General features: G+C 39.3%; 1 protein-coding gene across 1 annotated transcript in view; it reads left to right on the top strand.

Moving 5' to 3' along the window:
- Positions 1-24,418, top strand: part of MICU1 (mitochondrial calcium uptake 1) — a 257,726-nt gene that overhangs the window by 185,748 nt on the left and 47,560 nt on the right. Inside the window, exon 9 of the mRNA XM_058299000.1 lies at positions 17,136-17,273. Coding sequence (XP_058154983.1) covers positions 17,136-17,273 — 138 coding nt within the window. The remainder of the gene's footprint in view (positions 1-17,135; positions 17,274-24,418) is intronic.

Genomic DNA, 24,418 nt, shown 5'->3' with positions numbered 1-24,418 from the left:
ATAAGAGGACCCTATCAAGGAGTCTAAGAAGGATGAGCCCAAGAGGTCTCAAACAGGTCACCCTCATATCCAAGTAGAGAGGGCTATAACAAGAGCAAGGGAATTGAGGGCATTGATGAGATAAATTTTTGAAAAGACAACTATAGGTACATGTTTTTCAGCTTCTGTGTAACATTTTCAGAGATGCCTTCTCTGGTCACCCAATTTAAAGAGGTCCTTTCCCCTATGTAAAGTTCATAAGATTATGAACTATCTTATTTATTTTATCCCTTGCACCATGTTTAGCACAGAGTAGGTACACAACAATCTGAATTTGAATTATTCCTTTGTGATGTTAATTGAAATAATACTTACCTCACAGAGTTGTAAGGAGAACTTCCTGAGATAAGAAAGCACCCAGCGTAGGACCTGACACACTTTATGCACTCTCTGAGGATTTATTCATTTTTTCATACATTCATTTCCACTCATTTGTTGTTTTGGTGCTTAGCCTTGGTCTGCTTCAGAAGACACCTCCCCAGGGACTAACAGTGTCTCCTGTACTTCTCTGATTATTAGAAAAGGAAGTGAAGGAAGAATTAGTGACTTGTACTTCTTGGCATCTCTGTTCAGTGGCCCATCTTGATTGTCTTTCAGCTTTGTAGTCTTTAAAGTTTCAAAGGGTTCCAGAAAATTACCTCCTTTGCAGTCATTATGTTGATTAGATTTTTAATCCGAAATCAGTGATTTCCAATATATTCTACTAGAAAAATGACTGAAGGTATTAAATTCATTATGATGAAAGCTGTTAGTCAATGGACTGTTTTGATAATATTTTTCAAATGTCCATGTAGATGTATTAAGGAACATGCTGTTATAAATACAGGAAGAAACTGAAGTCGTTCCCTTGACTTCAGGTCACTTTCTACTTAGCAGATAGTCATATACAGAACCATCAACACAAAGTTGTTGCTGTCATCATTGCTAAGAATATTAATATGATGTTTTTCTTCCAAGATAGAAGTAGTTCTCATGGATTTTCCATGCTATTAAGGTTGGCCAAGAGCAAACTGAGAAATTCTGGAAGTGTCTCATTTGATGCAGTGGAATTACCTTACCCACCTGGTGGGGTGGTAGTGGTGGTGGTTTTATTCTCAGTCTCACTCTGTGTCTATCTCTCCTTCCTCTGGCAAAATGTTATTTGGAATGAATTGATGTTAATAGGGTTAATTTAACAATTGGTCTTGTCCAAGGAAATGTAAGTGATGCTGGGGTTTCAGCTCTTGTTGCTACCAACCCGAGTATAGATTCCCACTCAGGCTCTAGTGGTTCTCTAAAGTAGGAAGGAAGGCAGTTTCTAACTCTGTCCCTGCATATTGGAGCTTTACAACTCTGTATTTATTATTTGTATTGTGTAATAAATTATCCCAAAATCTAGCAGCTTAAAGCAACAAACATTTAATTTTCTCACACAGTTTCTGAGGGTCACAAATCAGAGCAGCATATCTCGGTGGTTCTTACCCTGAGGTTGTAGTCAAGATATCTCCAAGAATACAGTCATCTAAAAGCTTGACTGGGGTGGAAGATCTGCTTCCAAGCTCACCCCGGTGGCTGTTGGCTAGAGGCTTCAGCTCCTCACCCTGTGGGCCTTTCCATAGGACTCTCATATAATGGTAGTTGGCTTCCCGCAAAGCAAGTGATCCAAGAAAGAGAGTGCAACCAAGGTGGAAGCTGCACTTTATAACCTAAAAATATTTCAGAAGTGATATACCATCATTTCTGCCATATTCTTTGGTTTCACAGACTAATCCTGATCTGTTGTGGGAGGGGACTGCGCAAAAGTGTGAATATCAGGAGATGGGGAACATTGGGGGCCATTTTGGAGGCAAGCTACCACTGGCTCTTTAGCTGTAGGTACTTACTACCTTACCCAGGAGTGCTATCAAGACTAGTTCCAAGGAAGCATATTTGGCCCAATGAATAGAGAGTCTGCCTACCACATGGGAGGTCCAAGATTCACACCCAGGGCCTCCTGACCCATGTGATGAGCTGGCCCACACGCAGTGCTAATGCGCACAAGGAGTGCCGTGCCGCACAGGAGTGTCCTACACGCAAGGCGTACACCCCGTAAGGAGAGTCACCCAGCGCGAAAAAAATGCTGCCTGACCAGGAATGGTGCCACACACACGGAGAGCTGATCCAGCAAGATGACGCAACAAAACGAGGCACAGATTCCGGGTGCCGCTGACAAGAATACAAGCGGGCACAGAAGAACACACAGTGAATGGACACAGAGAGCAGATACCTCGGGGGGAGAGGGCAGGGAAGGGGAGAAAAAATAAATAAAAATATATAAATAAATTTTAAAAAGACTAGTTCCAGTGACATCCCATCTCCAGTACCTCAGTCTCATGGATCTAGCACCATTCCTTCCTTTCCCAGCAATGAACTCATTGCAAAGATTAGCCCATTGGTTTCTTTTTTTCTTTCAGATGCCTCTTTGCCTTTCTGCACCACTCTCACTGGTTGAGGTCACCTGGTCTTACCCAAAATCTTTCATTAACTTTGAATCTAGCAAATAGAGGGTTTCAGGTCCATTCCTTCCCTTCCAGAAGACACTTGCTTCCTAATGGTATTCAAGCACTGTATGCCAGTAGTTTCTCTGCCATAGAAAAATGTAAGTTCTGCTTCACCACATATGCAGCTACGTGTTCTTATGATCCAGGCTGTACACATGCTTGTTATATTCCTATCCCAGTCCCTTCCATGTCCAGAGAAATATGCCCTACTCTGCAGCTTTTGTCAGGAGGAAGGCTCCTCTGGGTTTCTTTTTTGCTTTTTCAGTGGGTGGGTTTGGTCCCTTTTATGCTATGCACCATGGTTCTTGCTGCCATTAGTGGCAGAAGTATTGGACATGTTAAACTCATTTTACAGCCAAAACAATGTATGTTGTAGGTTCAATACTTGTAATTTGTTCTCTCAATTTGAGAAAAATGTCTATTAAAATTACTTTGAAATTAGGTATACATTGAGAATACCCGGTAGTTTTTTTTCAGTGATACTTTATAATGACCTTAGGAAATTCCAAACTGTAATATAATGATAGTATGTTAAAAATTTAATAAATTACTTTTTTATTCAAAATTTAAGGTATTTTACTCTCATGATACATGGAACTATCTGAAAACTCTTGAATAATGCATCACTTATTAACAGCCCTATGGGTGTCTGAAAATTGTGGTTTCATTTGTCTAATAAATTTTGAACCTTTTAGGAGAAACTAGCTATCATTTGGTGGTTATCCTCACATAATTTCCAATTATTCACTTAGCTATAAACTCTCTTATTTTATCCATTTGTGATACTAATCAAAGAAATGGGATTAAATTCTGCTGTTCATCAGGAATTCCCATATCAGTTTAAATTTAATTAGGCTTTGCAGAGAACATCTAGCAGTTCTCAACTAAGTCAATATGTGTTAAGTTGAATCATTGACTAGGACTGGTTTTTAATTTGGATCTACCATCATGCTGGGAATCCTCCAGATCATTGCAATGCTCAGGAAATTATACCTGTTTCTTTACTGATCCGTTATTCTGGCTTCAAGGAACCCATGAGTATTTTTGCTTTTCTCCACTATGAACAGTTAATTAAAAATCTCCTGGCTTAATATCTCCACAGCTTGTCTTAAAGAATATTTTGAAATATGCTGTGCTGCGGAGTTGAATTAAGTGTTATAGTTCACTTATAATATGTATCTTTATGCTCTGACAGTGTTACGATAGCTGGGGGAGCAATCTCTTTGATTTTCTTCACCTATAAGTACGTATAATCTCAAATGTGTTGTTAATGTGGTTTTGCATTCAATTTCTGCCAAAGGAAAATAATAAATTATGGAGTTGTTGGTCCAGGGAGTGTACTGAGGCAATTTATTTGAACATGCAATCATTTCCTCAAAAAAGTCAATCAGATTTTACACGCACTTTGTCAGCTGTGCCCAGGAGCCTGCTCTGCCTGGTCACAGCCTTCATTCCCCTTTAAGCCTGCTTTATAGAGGTCATCCAAACACGCACACCTTCCCACTCAGGTTTTTTCAGTAGTCACCCCACCCATCTGTCGAAGGGCCCCATGGAGCAGATCCTCAGAGCATATTAAGTTATGTGATTTTAGTAAATGAATACTGGCAGGCTGTAATTGGTTTATGTAAAACCCTAGTTACTAGTCTCTAATATTTGAAATGCCTGCTTTACTTTGCGAATATTAGCTGGTGCTGTTTTCCTCATTATGTTACCATAGCTGCATAACTTTGGCATATTCGGTTGGTTGGCTCTGATCTAAATATAGTGATTAACTTCCTCTGCACCCCAAACCTGAATACAGTGCTGTAGCTTTGGCCTCATGTTTATGTGGCAATCTTCTTTGTTATTGCAAAGCCATTGATAACGTGTATCCTGCCTAGATCATTTGAGGCTTAATATTACCCCCCAGCTACATGACAGCCAGAGGGGGTGAAATGGTTTTTTTAATTGTAGTAAAGAGATGGAATTGAGAATGGCCAACTTATATTAATATCTTCTCCTTCTATTTTATATGTAGCTCCCCAGTTAAATACCCTTGAAAGTAGGAGATCTCTGCTGTGTTTGGTAGCCACAGGAGACTATGGGAGAAGCTTCCTTAAAGTTGATACTACCCCTGTTACGTTGTATTGGTTATTCACATTGATGTATCACTGTTATAAGTCCCCAAAAGGGAAGGCATTAAAAGCAGTATAAGAGAAGGAGGGTAGAGAATGGAAAGCTGAGGTTTAATCTGTGCAGAATTGGTAAAAAAGTTGTTTGTAAATCTTCGGAAATGAATAGAAATGGTGAAAGCACAGCATAGTGTTTGTAACTAACAGAGCTATTATAATGGGTGTGACAGTGATTGAAAGGGAAAGTCTAAGGTCGTGTGTATATTGCTAGGAGGAAAGCTAAAAACTCTAACATCAGACTGTATAAGATAGTAAAACGATGTAAAATACAAATATGGGTGATATTGCATATGTAAGACTGTTTTTACAAAATATAAATACTAATATACTAGAGAGAAGGAAACAATAGCAGCTGTGCTTGACAGAGGAAGCAGAGAGAGATTGAGAGGTGAGCTTTGTTTTTATTATTATTATTATTATTGGAATAATGAAAGTAAGAATGATTAGGGTGATGAATGCACAAATATGTGATTACACTAAATACCATTGATTGTACCCATTAGATGGATTGATGCTTTATTAATATGTATCAATAAAATTGATTTGCTTTTTAAAAAAGGCAATTTAAGGATTTATGAAAGTATAATTTCAAACATAATAGTCTGCTAGCCCATGGCAACAGACAGACCTGCCAGGCAGAAATGAGTAATTAAATTAATTTCTTTCATTAAAGGCTTAGGATCAGCAGTGCAAAAGCCATGCAACCACAGGCTTTGCAAGTAGTTATAGTCACATTCAGAGAAATGTGTGTGCAATGGGAAAAGAACTTGTTAGGCACTGATATCTTCAGTCGCACCGATTCCCACAATCATTGTCTCATCTGACCATGTCTCTCCATCTCCACTGCTATTCAGTCTAAGCTACAGTTATCTTTTGCCTGGATTTCTTCTGTTGCCTCCTAACTAGTCCCACTTGAACCACTTTTCCCTTCCCTGGTATACTTAGAATAAAGACTTCAAACCATACCCATAGGCTCTGAATAGTTTAACCCCTACTTGCTTCCCTAGACTCTTCTCATACTAATCACTCCTCTACCTAAGGGCCTTTGCACAATTGTTAGTTTGCTTAGAACACCCTCTTTTCTCCTTCTGCTTCATTTGGTCACCTCCTTCTTATTCCTCAGAGCTCAATTCAACCTCATGTAATCAAGGAAGACGTCCCTACCCACCTCCTCCCTACCCCAAATTAGATCACATATTTATGCTGCACACTTCCAAAGCACCCAGTACTTTTTCTTTAAATCGCTTGATTATTTGTTCATCTGATTGTTTGTTAAATACCTGTCTCCCTCTAAACACTCCATGAGAACTTTTGAGAGAAAGTATTAAGCTTACCATTATGTTCTAGTACCTATCCCAGCACTAGGCACAAACCAGATGCTCAGGAAATAATGTTGAATGAATGACTGGTCACATATGGATGAAAGTCTGACACATACCCTCCCTGTTCATACTCACTCCCTCCCTCATTCTGTGGCATCATTACAGGGACATTTCTTTTTTAAAGATTTATTTATTTATTTATTTATTTATTTATTTATTTATTTATTTATTTATTTATCTCCCCTTCCCCCCCCCAACCCCAGTTGTCTGTTCTCTGTGTCTATTTGCTGCGTGTTTTTCTTTGTCCACTTCTGTTGTTGTCAGTGGCTCAGGAATCTGTATTTCTCTTCTTTTTGTTGCATCATCTTGTTGTGTCAACTCTCCATGTGTGCGGCGCCATTCCTGGGCAGGCTGAACTTTCTTTTGCGCTGGGCGGATCTCCTTATGGGGCGCACTCCTTGCACGTGGGGCTCCCCTACGCGGGGGACACCCCTGCGTGGCACGGCAGTCCTTGCACGCATCAGCACTGCGCATGGGCCAGCTCCACACGGGTCAAGGAGGCCCGGGGTTTGAACAGACGCCCTATTCACTGGGCCAAGTCCGCTTCCCTAGGGACATTTTGAGATACCTGCCCAGCTCTCATCAGTTCCCTCTTATCCAGGATTTACCCCTTGCCACATCCCAAACCCGGGTGTGGCTCCTGTAAGCCATTTTGTACTTTGTGACCCATTCCCATTTTCCCCTCTACCTCCCTTAGTTTATTGGACCAGAAGTAGAAACCCAGCCCAGCTTGGACCCAATGGAATTTCCCCACAGAAAATGTGAAATTGGTCTCTTTTGGACCTTGAACTGTAACATGTGAACTCCAGAACTCTCTGGTAACTATATTCTGCCTACCGTGTAGACCCAAGAAACACGGCAGAAGAAAAGCAACAGAAAACAAGGACTGAAGCAGCTGCACAGAAATGAGAGTCCTGCTCACTTTCCACTCCTGACTTTCAGTCTTTTCCCATCCTAGCCTGCCTTCATCTACTGGGGTTCCTCAATTCCTTTTTTAAGTCAGCTTGAGTTGGTTTCTATTATATACAACCAAGAAGAAGCTGTAATAAAACTAGAAAAACTGAAAATGACCTCAAAGCATATCCAGACTTTATGGAATATAAGTCTCAATGGTCACTGAACCCATGCTGAATGTGGGCCACTTCAGATGACTTTCAGATACCTTATGGTGTAGGATAGTTAGATTATTCTAATTAAGTGCCATATTTAGGAACCTGTGTGCTTAAGCTTGAATCATTATCAATCAACAGTTTTTAGAACTAGAAAGAAAAAAAGAATAAAAATTTTAAAAAGGCATAATCAAAACAAAAACACTAGAAGTTACCACAAAACAGAAAAAATACCTTCTGTGTCTCTTAATGTGCTCTAAAAGCCAAAAAGAAAAAAAAAGTGTTTAAGAAAATACTATCTTAATTAGCTTGGTGACTTAAAAACAAAACATCAGTGCTGAGGGTTTAACACATGACCGCAGTCAACCATTTCTGTTTGTACTAAAAACTATAACTGGCTAGCCAGGGACAGCTGAACCTTCTTTGTGTAAGGAGAATGACACTTTTGCAGTCTTATCCATTACCTCTTTTGCCTCTCAATCATCTGTGTTTACTCACCGTTCCATCGTACTTAATCCTCTGAAGCTTCAGTGCTATGCATTCTTATATCATGAGCCAGACGTTTTTGCACCTCAGTCTCCCAGTCTTCCTTGGATTTGTTCTAAGCTTGTCAGCCAACTTAATTTAAATTCTAAATTCTGTATGTTAGGTTTAACTCTCTAATTATCTATTCCCTGTTCTTAAAAAAAAAAAAAAAAAAAAAAAAAAAGCAGTTTCCAATATAATATTTAGTGTATTGAAAACATTCATCCTTCCAGAGTACCTGATGCACCTATGCAATGACTTTCTGAATGGTCAGAAGAAAAATGGGGGATAAGATTAGTCCAATCAAAAAAGGGCCAATTATTGCAAAATTTGAGCTCTGGAGACAGAAGAATATAATGTGTTACTAATTTTCAGAAAGTACCACCAAACTGTAGTTTGTTTTTTCTGTTTTCTGGATAAGCTAGAAGTCTTAAAATATGGACCTAATATTTAACTCAGCTCAAACAAATGAAAGAAGATATACAACCTTTACTGTTTTATTCTAGTATCTAGTTTCTCTCAAACTATCCAGCTATTGTAAACCATATGGAGTGGTCATGATGGATTCCTTGAACAGGCCTTTTTTCTAACAGAGCCACAATTGATTTTTTCATATCTTACATCTGTGACATTATTCCAATAGAAAACTTCAAGAATAACTATTTTTAATGATGCTGTCTCCTCCTACTAGCAGTTTAGTTTATAATCGTCTACCTTGTTTGTCTTTCAGATTTTTTAGGGATATATATATGTATATGCTCTTAAAGTCCACTTTTTATTGAATAGAGGTTTTGATATTCTGATAATTTGACAGTGATTACTGTCTACTGACTCAGAATTTTCTTTCATTGTCAACAATGGTGTCAGGTAAAGAAATAGGTTTGGTTTTTTGTTTTTTATGGAAGCATATGGCAAATGGAACTTCATGATGGAAGTGTCATGTGAGGGAGAACTATGCTTTGTTGTTTTTAGCTGTTGAGATTTTCTGGTTGCTTATTACCACAGCATAACCTAGCCTTTCCTGGCTAGTAGACCAGGGAAGGATACTGGTATGACTAGGGCTCAGGTATTATGTCTATCCTTGGCTTACTCACTGTAGCCAGAGAGATAGTATACTATGGGTGACCAGGATGAGTCAGCTTACCATTCCTTTGGTCAGATTTGGGGTGCTTGGCATGCCCTTCTCATAACTGCATTGAGTAGGAGAGAAACAGTTCCCAATGGAAATGATGATATACAGTCAAATGTCTACCAAAATTAAAAGCCCTGCATATTCTAATTTGTACTGGGCATCTTTCCTTACTCAGAGTATGTAATTATACATTTATATTATACTTTGGGTTGTTTTACTAATATCTGCCTCACCTCCAAAATCAGCTCCAGGAGGGCAGGGGTACAATTATATGCCCAGTGCAGATAAGTATTTGCCTCTCTTTCTAGCATTGCTTTTTAAAAATATTTGACTCTATTTTTAATTTCTTCACTTTTATTTTTTTTTTCTGTCACACTATGATGAGGAAGTGATCAACTATGAATGCACCAAGTCCAAATTAAATTGTACATCTTAATCATAATATTACTCTGCAGCAACTTTTCACATTGGTTACTGCCTTCCACAGTTTCCCACACCTTTAGGTAAAATTAGCATATGACCCTTAGTATTGAGGTGATTAGTTGACAACTGAAGAACAAGCTAAATCTACAACTCTCTTCTGAATGTTGACATGGTGTCAACAATGCTAGGACAAAAGAATGTAGAAATCTGTTGTCTTTTCATCTATAAATTCCAGAAAGTTCTCTACAAGGGTGATGAAGTCAGAGAAAAGCAAACTAACACTCACACGAGAGAAAATAGCACTTTGCCTTCCTACTACTAAAAGTCCTTGGTTCTTAATTTCCTAAACTTGGAGGCTTTATGATTTTTTTTCCCCAACAGATAGTATTTTTGTTTCCAAAACTTTTGTGACCCTCATATGAAAGTGACCTTGAACTCTGAATAATGTTAAACCTCTTAAATGCCAAAGAAATATATAGTGCAAGGCTAGTTTTTTCATGTTGCTGTGACTTAAAAGAAAAAGGTATTGATCTTTCAATACTGGGTATAAGATCTGCTGCTTGCTGAAAGAGTTATCTTAATGGAAAGATAGCTTGAAATTGACCTTATTTAGTAATTCTATATGGAAACATTCGTTTCATAGATTGGTTGGAATATTAAATAACAGTTAATTTTGCCAGAGTTAAAGCCTTGTTCATATTGATCAAGGTCTCTTAAAGAAAGATAACCAGAGCGGTGGACTTGGCCCAGTGGTTAGGGCGTCCGTCTACCACATGGGAGGTCCACAGTTCAAACCCAGGGCCTCCTTGACCCGTGTGGAACTGGCCCACACGCAGTGCTGATGCGTGCAAGGAGTGCCCTGCCACACAGGGGTGTCCCCCGCGTAGGGGAGCCCCATGCACAAGAAGTGCACCCCGTAAGGAGAGCCGCCCAGTGCGAAAGAAAAGTGCAGCCTGCCCAGGAATGGTGCCACCCACACGGAGAGCTGACACAACAAAAAGAAACACAGATTCCCATGCTGCTGACAACAACAGAAGCGGACAAAGAAGACGCAGCAAAGAGACAGAGAATGGGCAACTGGGGTGGGGGAGGAAAGGGGAGAGAAATGAATGAATGAATGAATGAGTGAATGAATGAAAGATAACCATACAAATTTTGTGTAATTCAAAATGCTGTGTGAGTTAATGTGTGGAGAGCATATGTAAGTATTTGTTATTACGAATGACAGAGTTTGGTTTGTTCTTTAACAACCTCGGGAATTTTTCCAGGTGATGTTAACATTCTTTTTAGGCCTTCTTTTCTTTGGAACTGAACTGTTTTTTGCTCTTGTTCTCTTCATCTCTCCATAGCGAATGAAATAACATTTAGACAAAAAGAAAGTTAACTAGATTGAATTTATATGAGATTATTCCCTCAATAAATTGAATCTGCTTAAATTAGGTTTAAGTGGCTCTATTTTAGTCTAAATTTCCAAAGATTCAGAGTAGTTAAAAAGTCAGTGGCCTGGAGAAATTTTTAAAACATACTTAGCTGATGATTTGCTCTTTTGCTTTGAGGATTTAATCATCATTGATTAGTAATAAGGAATATGTTCTTGCTTTTGTTTTTATTTTCTTGTACATAACGTAAAATTTCCCATTTTAAGGTTTACAATTCAGTGGTATTAATTACTTTCACAATGTTGTGCTGCCATCACCATCATCTGTTACCTAAAATTTTTCAACACCCTAAACAGAAACTCTATACCAATTAAGCAGTAACTCCTCATTCTTACCCTCTCCCCTACACCTGGTAATCTACTTTCTATCTCTATAAATTTGCATATTCTAGGTATTTCAAATAAATGGAATCATATTATTTGATCATTTATATGTCTTCAAGTTTCATCCATCTTGTAGAATGTATCAGAACTTCATTGGAGAGTGGATGTAGTTCAAGTGGCGCCTGCTTCCTATGCACGAGGTCCTGGATTTGATCCCCAGTACCTCCTAAAAGCAAACAAAAAAAGCAGCTCTCCTTGGGGAGCAGATGTAGCTCAGTAGATGAACACCTGATTCCCATGTACAAGGTCCTGGGTTCAATCCCCCCCGTACCTCCTTTAAAAAAAAAAAAAAAAAAGGACTTCATACCTTTTTACGATTCATTAATATTCCATTCTATGTTTATATCACATTTTGTTTATCCATTCATCTATTGATGAACACTTGGATTGAGTCCACCTTTTGGGTATTGTGAATAATGCTCCTATGAGCCCGGGTGTGTTGGTGATTATGTTTTAATATTTTGTTTCCTTTTTTAATAAATAAACTATAGAGTAATATTTAGCCTCTCATTGTAAAAGGAAAGAGGTCATAGATTTAAAAGCAGTGGAAGAAGTCACAAAGAAAAAATTCATACATTTGACTATAATAAGTATTTAAAATTTCTGTACATAAAACAGACTTAAACCAAATTAAAACATGGGCAAACTGGACAAAAATTTCAAAGCATATTAATGAAGAGCAAGTATCTTTAATCATATAAGGTAATGAGTCAGCTGTCGCTTCCCTGGCTTAGAAAAATAGGTATCAAGAATATGAATAAGTAATTCACAGAGGAAGAAATATCAATGACCAGTATACATGTTAGGTTGACTAGTGATCAACCTTACCTTATCAAAGAAGTATTAATTAAAATGAGTTTCTATTTTCCTCTGTCAAGATAGCAAAGATTTTTTTCCCCTATCATTATACTTATTATTTTCAAGGGTACAGTGAAATGGGTACTCTGATATACTACTGGGATTCTCAATTAATGCATTTTTCCAGAAATAAATTTGGCAATATATATCAAAAGTATTAAAGAGCTTATACCTTCCATTTTTATACCCATTTGGATTGGCCAAAAATAAAAAGTCTGACAATAAGAAAATTGATAGGTGTTGGTATATTCAAACAGTAGAAATCTATGGCAGAGTAAAAATGAAAGAATCATAATTAAATGTATCAAAATAGATGAACCTTAGAAATATAATGTTGACTGATAAAAGCAAGTTACAAAAGAATATATCCAGTATGATGCCATTTTATAAAGCTCAAGAACCAGCAAAAGTAAATACTATATTGTTTAGAAACACAAAGCAATAGAAAAACAAATCACAATGATGGTTACCTGTTAGGAAAAGCAAGGAGGTGAGCTTCAACCATTGTGCTCACAGGTTGAGCGGTAGTTTAATGGTGTTTATTATTCTTTGTAACTTTTACATTACATGTTTTATATGTATAAAATATTTCATAATATAAACTTTTAAAGAGATCATTTGTTTAAGTACAGAAAAAAAGTTTATCATAGTAGTATTTATTGTAGCCAAAAATGGAAACACCCTAGATGTCCAATGCCACTTATTTATATCCTGCCTTGTTCAAGAAGGGATTTAAGTAAGCCCTTAAAAAATACATTCAGGGTGGCGGACTTGGCCCAGTGGATAGGGCGTCCGCCTACCACATGGGAGGTCCACGGTTCAAACCCCGGGCCTCCTTGACCCGTGTGGAGCTGGCCCACGCGCAGTGCTGATGCGCGCAAGGAGTGCCGTGCCACGCAGGGGTGTCCCTTGAGCCCCACGCGCAAGGAGTGCGCCCCGTAAGGAGAGCTGCCCAGTGCGAAAGAAACCTGCCCAGGAATGGTGCCGCACACACGGAGAGCTGACACAACAAGATGATGCAACAAAAAGGAAACACAGATTCCTGTGCTGCTGACAACAACAGACGCGGACAAAGAATATGCAGCAAATAGACACAGAGAACAGACAACCGGGGAACGGAAGGGGAGAGAAATAAATAAATAAATAAATCTTTTTTAAAAAATACATTCAGTGAGGCAAAGTACATTAAAACTAAAAAAGGAGTAAGGTTAGTATGAAAAATGTATGTCATAAATACCCTTATTCTTGTTAGAGATGGGCCATAAATTTGACTATGAGCTTTCTGCTTAGAGATGGGCCATAAACTTGACTCTAAGCTTTCTGGTAAACAGCATAAAAAGGGAAACATGGCTCATGGTGCCTTTCAAGATAGGAACAGATCAGTTGAGACCAGAGAAATTTCTCCACAGATTAACTGTGTGGACAAGTTATTTAACTTCTCTTGCCTGTGTTCATAAAATAGAGTGATAACAATAGTTGTCTCAGAGTGTTCTGAGGATTACATGAGATAAGTGCTTAGGACAGTACCTGGCAGGTAGTAAGTGCTCAAATGTGTTACTAGCTACATGACCTAACAAATAGCATTCTCAAGAGTAGCCTTACAGAAATCAGTATCATAGTAGTAGAGATTATTAAGAGAGAAACATAGAGGTGTAATCCTTGCCTCAGGTAGGAAATCCTCCCAACAATAGGATAGAAGTGTGAATTAATTTTCTGGTGTACTGTGTGTGTTCATTCATTACACATTTATTGAGTACCTACTTTGTGCCGGGTTTTCTGTCTGGTAATATATGGCCAGGGCATGGGACTTAAATTGGTGCTCTGCTTCAGCCAACCCTAAGCAGTTTCATTCAGAAATCATTCTAATTGGTTGAATAATAAATAATAAAATGTATTTCACTTACTTTTTCTTTTCTTCAAATGTGAAAGTAATATTCTATAGGCAAATCTTGGGCAAAAGCAGTGATGAAAGAAGGGTGAGAAATAATCTTTGTACTTAGTTTATACCCATTAAGAACAAAATACTCAATGGACTAAAGCTTTTAGTTTCCTGAGAAGTGATCTCATGGTGATCAAAATATTAATTGCTGCCATTTATTGGATGCTAGCTATGCACCAAATGCTGTGCTAATTAAATGCCATGCTCTCTGGTGGGTTTGCTGTAGGGAACTTTGCCTAGTATCATTTTTTCCAGATAGTTTTCTGAGACTCCTAATTGTAGCAGCGGTGGCATGGCTAAGACCAAAAAAGCCAGATACTGTCAGGCTGCAAAACTGCTCAACTCAGTGGCTTGAGATTACTATGCATTACCTGCATTGTGTAGTTCAAGAACTAGAAAGAGCCTAGCAAGATAATTATCATTTTGAAATATTTTTGTGAGGGGATAATTTACTCTGTTTGGGGGATAGACAAAGTCTCCTGAACAATAATTGTATGAAGGAGAATAGGGTTGAAATTTACATTTGTTGTACAATATTAATTAAGCTTGGAAGCCTATAGTAATATAGGACTTACTTGCAGATTTGGATTTCTTTTTCCTTTTACTATTTTTTTATCTTGTTTTTGGCCTTTGTTCATAATACATATTTCTTCTTTTCCTGGCTTCCTATCTTTCTTAGATCATTTCATCTAGATATGTGTAGCCCATCTGGCCTTCCAAAAGGCTATTCCTTCTCTCAACAAGGGACAGGAATGGAAACTAGAGGCATAGTATGGACAGAAAGCCAGGAAAAATCTTGCTGACAGTTTTTTGGCTCCTCTTCTTAGGCCACTCTTTGCCTGCCCTGAAGCCCCCTGGGGAATAACAGGGAGACAACAGCTTGTTTCCATCTGAGAAACTGGCAATCAGTGGGTACAGAGGGAAAGCTGCTAAGCTATTCAGCTCTCCTCCTAGACTTAGAAAAGCAATGCAAAGGGGGGCGGGGCAAGGGGGCAGGGGAAATATGCTGAAATTCACACATTCTGTACCATGGGATCAGGTAAAATAAAATGCCTTAATTGTCATTGAAGTGGAACATAAAATACTTTACCAACATTTGGCTAAGTAAAATTCAAGCAAATTATTTGAATTGCTTCCAAATATACAATTAGAAGCTTTCTACTTTGTGATAATTTTGTAATAACCAGTGACTTATCTACCATTCCATGACCTTGGGGATTACATGAATGACTGAGGAGTACTCCCACAGGATTGTCCAGGCTTAAGATACACACTTCACTTGATGATGTTAAAAAAAAAAAAAAATACATGATTTCTAGCTATTGCCCTTGAAAATTTAGCCCTAATGTAGGTCCTTGAGCAGCTACCCTGAAAACTCCCAAGTCTTAACACAGTAGGTCTCAGTTAATAAATGAATGAATAGTGCATTAGTTCAAGTCAGTTTCCATTAGCAATTTGTTTGAAAGAGAAATGGTTCTCCCTTATCTCCTTCAGCCATGTTTAAGAGGTCAAAAGTAAGGCCTCAGAAGAGCCTAAAAACCTAAAGGGAGAAGCACTAACCAAAATCAAATTGCAGAGGAAATAGTAAACTTTGAAGTAGACCATACTATATGGATGAGCTAAATTTTATAGTGTCTAAGCTCTTTCAGGTTTCACTCACTTAAATAATAATAGTAGTAATAATAGAACCTATTACCAAAGACAAGTCTAAGTTTTCAAAAAACATTAGTAAACATGCTTAGTTGAGCATTGGAATTGTTTCTTGGGCATGTCCAGAAGAAATTTTCTTTACTGTCTTTAAAATGTAACAGAGAGCCTTAATGCCCCTACTGAGAACTGAGGAATAAAGGCTTTTTATAAACATTGAGCATGCTGCAGCTACTGCCAAAGTTAACAAGCAAGAAACAGTTCAACCATGAATACATCTTATGGGATAATACTTAAAACTCATGCAAGTTAAACATATGGGATTTCCCCACAACTCCCAGATAAGGATAGAATGGTGCCCTCTAAATTGTTAAAGCCTCGCCCAGAGAGCAGGGACCACAGATTTGTCTACCTGGCCTTGAAGGAGCTCATAGATGAACTATGCATCACCAACTTTTGCCCAGATATCACATTTCACTGAAAATCTGATTTAAATATTGCAGAACGTGTGCCCATTTGCCAAATTTTATGTCTTCCATTTTGTTTCAGGATACCAAATTGAAACATAAATCAAACTTAAATTGAATCAGGAAAACTTTTGGTACTGCCAATAAGCTCTGCAGAAGTGATGATGTGACAAACATGAAATATTGAATGCTTGAACTGAGAAAGAGGCCTTCACAAATATTGATGATGTTGGTTTATTTGGAAATAGTTCGCTTCTCACTTAAATATGACTAAGCCCCATAGCTGTTTAAGTTTAGCCAAAACAAACATAGTGCTGTTCTATCGGCTGCACATGACCTACTGCTTTGAAGGAAGAAACAATGCAATGTTGAGAGAGAGTCTTTGGACATAGACAGGGCTGAGTTTGAATTCTAGCTCTGCCACATGTAGCTGCATGTTGCCTTAGTTTTCTCATCTGTAAAATGGAGCTAATAATCTGAATCTTCTGTTGTTGTTTTTTTTTTTAAGATTTATTTTATTTATTTCTCCCCCCTCTCCATTCCCCCCATTGTCTGCTCTCTGTGTCCATTCACTGTGTGTTCTTCTGCGTCTGCTTGTATTCTCATTAGGTGGCTCTGGGAACCAGTCCTGAGACCTTGCAGAGTGGGAGAGAGACAGTTACTCTCTTGTGCCACCTCAACTCCCTGTTTTGCTATGTCTTCTTATTTTCTTTCCTCTGTGTCTCTTGTTGCATCATCTTGCTGTGCCAACTCTCAGCATCAGCTGACACTCCTGTGTGGGACAGCTTTTCTGTGCTGGGCAGCATTCCAGCGTGGGCCGGAACTCCACGTGGGCCCACTTGCCCTCACCAGGAGGCCCTGGCATTGAGCTCTGGTAGACGGGCTCAATGTTAGATTGGAGCCCAAACGGTTGAGCCACATCCGTTTCCCTGGATATTCTGTTTTTTAAACACCTTTTTTAGATCTTCCCAAGAAATTTAGTTTAAAAATATACCATGGCCATCAACTATTTTCTGCCATCCCACACAATTGATCATTCCACAATCCATGTCAAAATACTTTCTTGTTGATGCCAAGAACAATTTTATTGTTTCCCTTCCAGTTTGAACGCCATGACCCTGTTGATGGGAGAATTACTGAGAGGCAGTTTGGTGGCATGCTGCTGGCCTACAGTGGGGTACAGTCCAAGAAGCTGACTGCCATGCAGAAGCAGCTCAAGAAGCACTTCAAAGAGGGAAAGGTAGGTAGCTTTGCCTGGAGGAAGAAAAGGAACCATGGGAACATATGGTTATTGCAGTAGTCCTAACATAATGATAAGAATATGTCATGAGCCAAGGGTTATGATTAATTTATCCCTGATACGTAGGGTCCAAAAAAAGAAAAAAGATGAGCAGTGGGTGAGGAAGAGGAAAGGATTCAGAATGACTCCCAGGTTTCTTGATTGATCTAAGTATGGCAACATTAACTGAGATTAGGAATTTACAATTTAAAGAAGCTAATTTTGGAGTGAAGAGAAAGAGTTCAGTCAAGGACAATCTTGAGTTTAAGATGCCTGTGGACTATCCATGAAGGGATGACCAGTCAGTATCTCAGAGGCTGGTAGATTTAGGACACATCAGCATACTACTAGAGTTGATACCATGAGAATGAATTTGGTGCCCAAGGAGAGTAGTATACAGAACAGAACGGTGGACCAAGGACAGAATCCAATGGGACACTGACATTTAAGCAGCTCAGTAAGGAAATCCAGAAGAAATGGTTAGAGAAATATCTAGAAAGACTAGTGAAATCAAATAAAGGAAGTAGAAGATCCAGGACCTGAAGGTCTGGAGTTACAGAGTACAGAGAGCATCCAGTGAGATAAAGATGAGAGATGTCCAGTGGTTTGGGTGAGATGGTAATAATTTGTTACCTTTGGGAGAGCTGTTTCATTAGCGTGGTGTAGTTAGAAGGCATATCAGAATGAGACATAAGAAAATAGAGAAAGAAGAGGAAGGCAGAAAAGGAAGTAGAGGGAAAGTAGACAAGAGGGAAATGTCATATGTAAAAACTGAGGCAGGAAGGACAAAACTGATGTGTGAGGAACGGAACGAGGACTAGGGTGATGGCAGCATCCTGAGCATGGAGAGGAGGACCAGGACCAGGACACGCAGGGCCTTGTAGGCAAGGAAGGAGTGCAGTGCAGTGCAGTGCAGTGGGAAGTCATTACAAGGTTGTATTTATGTTTAAAGAGAAAACACTGGCTGCTGTATGGATAATAGTTGGAAAGAAGCAAACATAGAAGCAGAAGACCAATACAAAGGTTATTAGAGAATTTAGGAAGCAGTGATTGAAAGTTTTTTGAGCCACGCTGATTGGAGACTGTAGGTTTGTGGTGGCACTAGTCATTACTGCTCTGTCTGTGACAACACAAGCTATACCTGGGGTAGGAAAAAGAAAAGTCAGTTGAGTCAGGTAGAATGGACAAACTGAAGCAGAGGCCAGATAACTGACTCCTTAAAGATCCTCTCCCGACCTCCCCCAATACACATACCCTCAGTGGGAGTGTTGGGGCTAGAGTCCAGACCTTTTTTTTTTTTTTTAAGATTTATTTATTTAATTCCCCCCCCCCCCCCCCCGGTTGTCTGCTCTCCGTGTCCATTCGCTGTGTCCTGTCTCTCTGTCCGCCTCTGTTGTCAGAGACACGGGAAGTGTGGGCGGCGCCATTCCTAGGCAGGCTGCACTCTCCTCCGCGCTGGGCGGCTCTCCTTACGGGGCGCACTCCTTGCGCGTGGGGCTCCCCTACGCGGGGCACTCCTTGCGCGCATCAGTACCGCGCATGGGCCAGCTCCACACGGGTCAAGGAGGCCTGGGGTTCGAACCCCGGACCTCCCATGTGGTAGACGGACGCCCTAACCACTGGGCCAAGTCCGTTTCCCTAGAGTCCAGATCTTATCACTCCCAGCCCAATACCCTTGCCCTGGACAGTGATAACCATCTGGCCATGACCAGAAAACTGACTTGGCACTGAAACCTATGTACTTAAATAAAAAATAAAAAATGAAACCTATGTACCATGAGAGATTGCTGAGGTAATGTGGTGGTAGACATGGAGCCAGAAGACTTGAATTCAGATTCTGCCTCATGATTTCCACGGACATTAGACAAATCACTTAACCTTACTGGCTTCATGATTTGAGAGGCTTGGCCCACATGCTTGCTATAAGGGCCCTTCTAGGTTTAAACACCCAATAAGAAAATAAGAAATAAGGTTGCTAGTACTTGTCTCAGCTTCTTAGTCTTTGTGTAAGAAATATTGCTTGATTAACATTGTTCCAAGTTGGTAAAAACTAATTCTTACCAGTCGGCCTTTTTTTCTCCTTATCTTGGATGTTGCAAATCTCTGAAGGGACCTCTGAGCCAGGCTGTGGACTGCAATTGAGGGCAGGTTGGGCTCTGAAAGAAAAGGCCAGCTCCTCTGAACACAGTTCAGCCTGTTCCCACATCCTCACAGCAGGTGTTCTACTGCCTGGGAGGGAACAACGCATCATTAAGAGAAAATGACAGGGGAAATACTTCACCCTCAGCACAATACACAGCTCATATCCGCTGGAAATAGTATTTTCAGGAAATTTATTATAAATGTTTAGATGGATTTTTAACTGCTTTGCTGGAAACGTACTGTTTGCATTAGGAAATACATCTTTCTTTGACCAGATTTATTTGTAAAGTTTGGTGCAGACATTGACTTGACCTTAAATTACCTCTCATGATAAGCTATTTCATTATTTTATTATGAATTTATATTTAAAAGCAATATATTGGGTGTTGGCGACATCTCCCTTTAAAGAAAAGAAATCTTAGCCTTAGCAGAAGTTAATTAAGGACCTGAAGACCTTGTAAAAGAGCTCTGGAGTGAAAGGACACGTTTTATCAAATTATGAAAATCTGGGATGCTAAATTACTTCTAGCCCAGAATTTCTAGCCTGCTTTAGCAAGGAGACTGAAATTGATTGTCCACTCGTTTTGATTAGATAATTAATGACCATAGCAGTTAACTAAAATGAGAGTTAACAAAGGGCCTTTGCTCCTAACATTCTCAGTCCATCTCTCTAGGACCATTTTCCAGTAAAGAGGAATCACTAGCTGCTTTTTTTTTTCTCTCTCCCCGTCCCCCCTCCCCCCAGCCAAGTTGTCTTCTCTCTGTGTCCATTCACTGTGTGTTCTTCTGTGACCGCTTCTATCCTTATCAGCGGCACCGGGAATCTGTGTTACTTTTTGTTGCATCTTCTTGCTGTGTGAGCTCTCCGTGTGTGCGGCACCATTCCTGGGCAGGCTGCACTTTCTTTCGCGCTGGGCGACTCTCCTTACGGGGCGCACTCCTTGCGCGTGGGACTCCCCTACGCGGGGGACACTCCTGCGTGGCAGGGCACTCCTTGCACGCATCAACATTGCACATGGGTCAGCTCCACACAGGTCAAGGAGGCCTGGGGTTTGAACCACGGACCTCCCATGTGGTAGGCAGATGCCCTATCCATTGGGCCAAATCCGCGTCCCACTATCTGCTTTTTAATTGCTTCTTTTATTCCACTTTGGATTTGTTAACCCGGAAGTTGTTTTCTTTTGGCTCATGTTAATCAGTTTCTTTCTGGAATTCTATATGAAGATTTCAAACCAGGTCTAAAAGATTGAAGGTCCTAGTGGTGGTATTAAATAAATGTTTACTTAGTACTTAATGACCATGCAATGCTTCACAACTACTTTTCTTTTTCTAACAGCTTTGTTAGCTCTCGTTTTGCGTTCAAAAACAGAAACAGGAGAGAGAGAAATTAATGGCCCACCCAGAGTCTGAACTAAGATCCAAGGCTTCCTGTTCTAAATTCTGTCCTTTCAATAGCAAACTGCTATTTCTCCTAACCGTTCTCTTCTTCCAGAGCACTATTTCTCAACTCTGTCCGTACAGGATTACTTGCAGAACTTTTAAGAAATATGGTTGTTATGAACCTCTGCAAACCAATTAAATCAGAAGCTCAGTGGGTGGGGTCCAGGCATCAGTGTTTTTTCAAAGGTTCGCCCCATAATTCTGATATATCCCTAAACATGTGAACCACTGCTCTACAAGTGCCATGCCTCAGTTGTCTTATCCCCTTTTAAGATTTGGGGAACCTTCCATGCCTGGAAAAATTACTCATGCTTTGAGTAATCGCCATCTTTTTTATTTAATAAAGACAGAGTTTTATGAGACCTCATAAATTTAATTCACAGTGGTGGTCCATTATGCTTAGGAGTATTGGAGCTGCTAAACTTAATAATTTCTAGACTTAAGGATGAAATTGAAAACTTACAATTAAATTCAATGGCAGACATTGCTATGTGCAAGACACTAAGCCAGGTGCTGTGAGAATGATAAAAGATGAACAAAAACCATGCTCCAGCCTCAAGAAATATATAATCTCTAATAGTTTAGTATGAGAAAAGTATGTGTACAAAGAACTATAATTTCATAAATATTTATTGAGCACCCACCATGTACCAGGCTATTCTAAATACTGGAGATGTAGTTGTGAGCAAAACAAAGTCTCTACCCTCATAGAACTTACTTCTATGAAGTAAGACAGGCATCAAATAAATACAACACAAAGCAACTCACTCAACTGGATCCTCTTGAAAACAATATCTTGCTCATCTTTGCATGTCCACAGTATGTTAAGTGTCACTATGCATGATGAATATGTTGAGTATTCTAATAAAGGTCTGAAATCTCTTGGAGACACTGATGAGAAGGATTAGAACCAATTGAAAAGATGGAGTAAGATTTCTTGGAAAAGTAGAATTTGAACTTGACCTTAAAGACAGAATAGAATTTTGACAAGCAGAAATTATAAAGGTACTTGCTTTTGTTCATTGTTTCTTCTCAAATCCCTGTGCCCAGCACCCTTCTCTGTTTGGCATTGCTCATTACTACTGCTAAAAACAATTAAGCAAGTTCAGTACTTATCAGCAGTTTCAATAAAACTATTACATGATTAACTTTTAACTTTTTATTTTAAACTTCTTTCAAACCCAGAAGACAGTTACAAAATAATACAAACTCCAACATACCTCTACCCCTCTGTATTAGTCAGCCAAAGGGGTGCTGATACAAAATACCAGAAATGGGTTGGTTTTTATAAAAGGTATTTATTTGGAGTAGGAGCTCACAGATCCAGGCCATAAAGCATAAGTTACTTCCCTCACCAAAGTCTATTTGAAGCAGGAAGGCAGCTGACATCTGCGGGGGTTCAGGCTTCGTGGGTTCCTATATTCCTGGGGTTTGTTTTACTCTGCCTTGAAGGTTCCTTCCTTCCTGAGGCTGACTTCTCTTACTTCCTAGGGCTCCAGCTTAAGTCTTCAGCATCGAACTCCAACGTAAGAAACCCTGACATCAAAAGCTCCAACTCTGTCCTTTGCCATGCCTTTTATCTGTGCCATGCCTTTTACCCAACACCCTAATCATAACTCAATCATGCCCAGGTACAGATCAGATTACAAGCATAATCTAATATTTCTTTTTGGAATTCATCAATTATATCAAACTGCTACACCCCCTCAGATACCCAGATCCACTAATTTTAACGTTTTGCCACATTTCCTGTATCATGCTATCTATCTATCTATCTATCCATTTACTGAACAGTTCTATACCTCATGCCCCATAAACACTTAATACTGCAAGATACTCTAACTTCTGTCTCTATGAGCTTGTATATTCTCCAATATTTTCTTTGTAGTTATTGTTGGGCTTAAATTTAACATTCTAAATTTATAACAGTCTTATTTGCTTTGATACCAAATTAACTTCAATAGTATACACAAACTATGATCCAATATATCTCATCCCCTCCTTTATATAGTTCTTGTCACAAATTATATGTTTATGCATTATAAGTCTGAAACCCCTGATTTATCACTACATTTTATGAATTTGATTTTTGGATCCTGTAGGAAGTAAGAAGTAGAGTTACAAACCCAAAATACTATAGTACTGGCATTTATATTTACCTGTGTCATTACCCTTACAAGAGATCTTTATTCATCATCATGTGGTTTTGATCTATTGTGGATTGTCCTTTCCTTTCAATCTGCAAAACTCTCTTTAGCATGTCTTTTAGGGCAGGTCTAGTGGTAACAAGCTCCCTCAGCTTTTGTTTAACAGGGAATGTTTTAATCATTCCCTCAATTTTGAAAGACAGTTTTGCAGAATACAGAGTTCTAGGTTGGCAATTTTTTGCTTTCAGCATTTTAAACTGTCATCCCACTGCCTCCTTGTCTCCATGGTTTCCAATGAGAAGTCAACACTTAATTTTATTGATAATATTGTAAATTATATGTGACACATTGCTTCTCCCTTGTGACTTTCAGGATTCTCTCTTTGTCTTTAGCATCCAGCAGTTTGATTATAACTATGCCATGGCATGGGTTTATTAGCCTTTATCCTGTTTGGAGTTTGTTGAGCATCTGGGACATACATATTCATTTCCGTCATTAAATTTGGGAAATTTTCAGTCATTATTTCTTTGTATATTCTCTCTGCTCCTTTCTCTCTTTCTTTTCCTTCTGGGACTCCCACAATGGGGATATTGTAACACTTGATGGAATCCCACAGGTTCTTCAGGGTCTGTTCACTTTTCTTCATTCTTTCATCTTTCTGCTTCTCAGTCCAAAAAAGTCCAATTGTCTTATCTTCAAATTCTTTCTTCTTTCTTCTGCCAGCTCCAATCTGCTGTTGTACCCCTCTAGGAAATTTTTCATTTCTGTTACTGTGGTCCTCATAGTTTCTTTTCATAATTTCCATTTCCCTTTTGATATTCTCTTCATGTATTGTTTTCCTGCTCTTTGAGCATATTTAGGGCCACTTATTTGAAATCTTAGACTGGTATGTCCTGGGTTCAGTCCTCCTCATTGATGGTTTCTAATGCTTGAATCTTCTTCTTTGTCTTAGCCATTGTTTCCTGTTTCTTTGTATGTTTTGTTTCTTCTTTTTTTTTTTTTTTTCTTTTAAAGATTTATTTATTTTATTTATTTATTTCTCCTTCCTCCCCACCCCAGTTGTCTGTTCTCTGTGTCTATTTGCTGCATGTTATTTGTCCACTTCTGTTGTTGTCAGCGGCACGGGAATCTGTGTTTCTTTTTGTTGCGTCATCTTGCTGCATCAGCTCACCATGTATGCAGCACCATTCTTGGGCAGGCTGCACTTTCTTTCGCACTGGGCGGCTCTCCTTACGGGGTGCACTCCTTGTGCGTGGGGCTCCCCTACGCGGGGGACACCCCTGTGTAGCAGGGCACTACTTGCACACATCAGAACTGCATGTGGGACAGCTCCACACAGGTCAAGGAGGCCCTGGGTTTGAACCGCAGACCTCCCAT

The sequence above is a fragment of the Dasypus novemcinctus genome, chromosome 6 (genome assembly GCF_030445035.2).
Source record: "Dasypus novemcinctus isolate mDasNov1 chromosome 6, mDasNov1.1.hap2, whole genome shotgun sequence".
Classification (NCBI taxonomy): domain Eukaryota; kingdom Metazoa; phylum Chordata; class Mammalia; order Cingulata; family Dasypodidae; genus Dasypus; species Dasypus novemcinctus.
The sequence above is the reverse complement of the archived record's forward strand: the minus strand, read 5'-3'. Positions and strand labels throughout refer to the sequence as shown.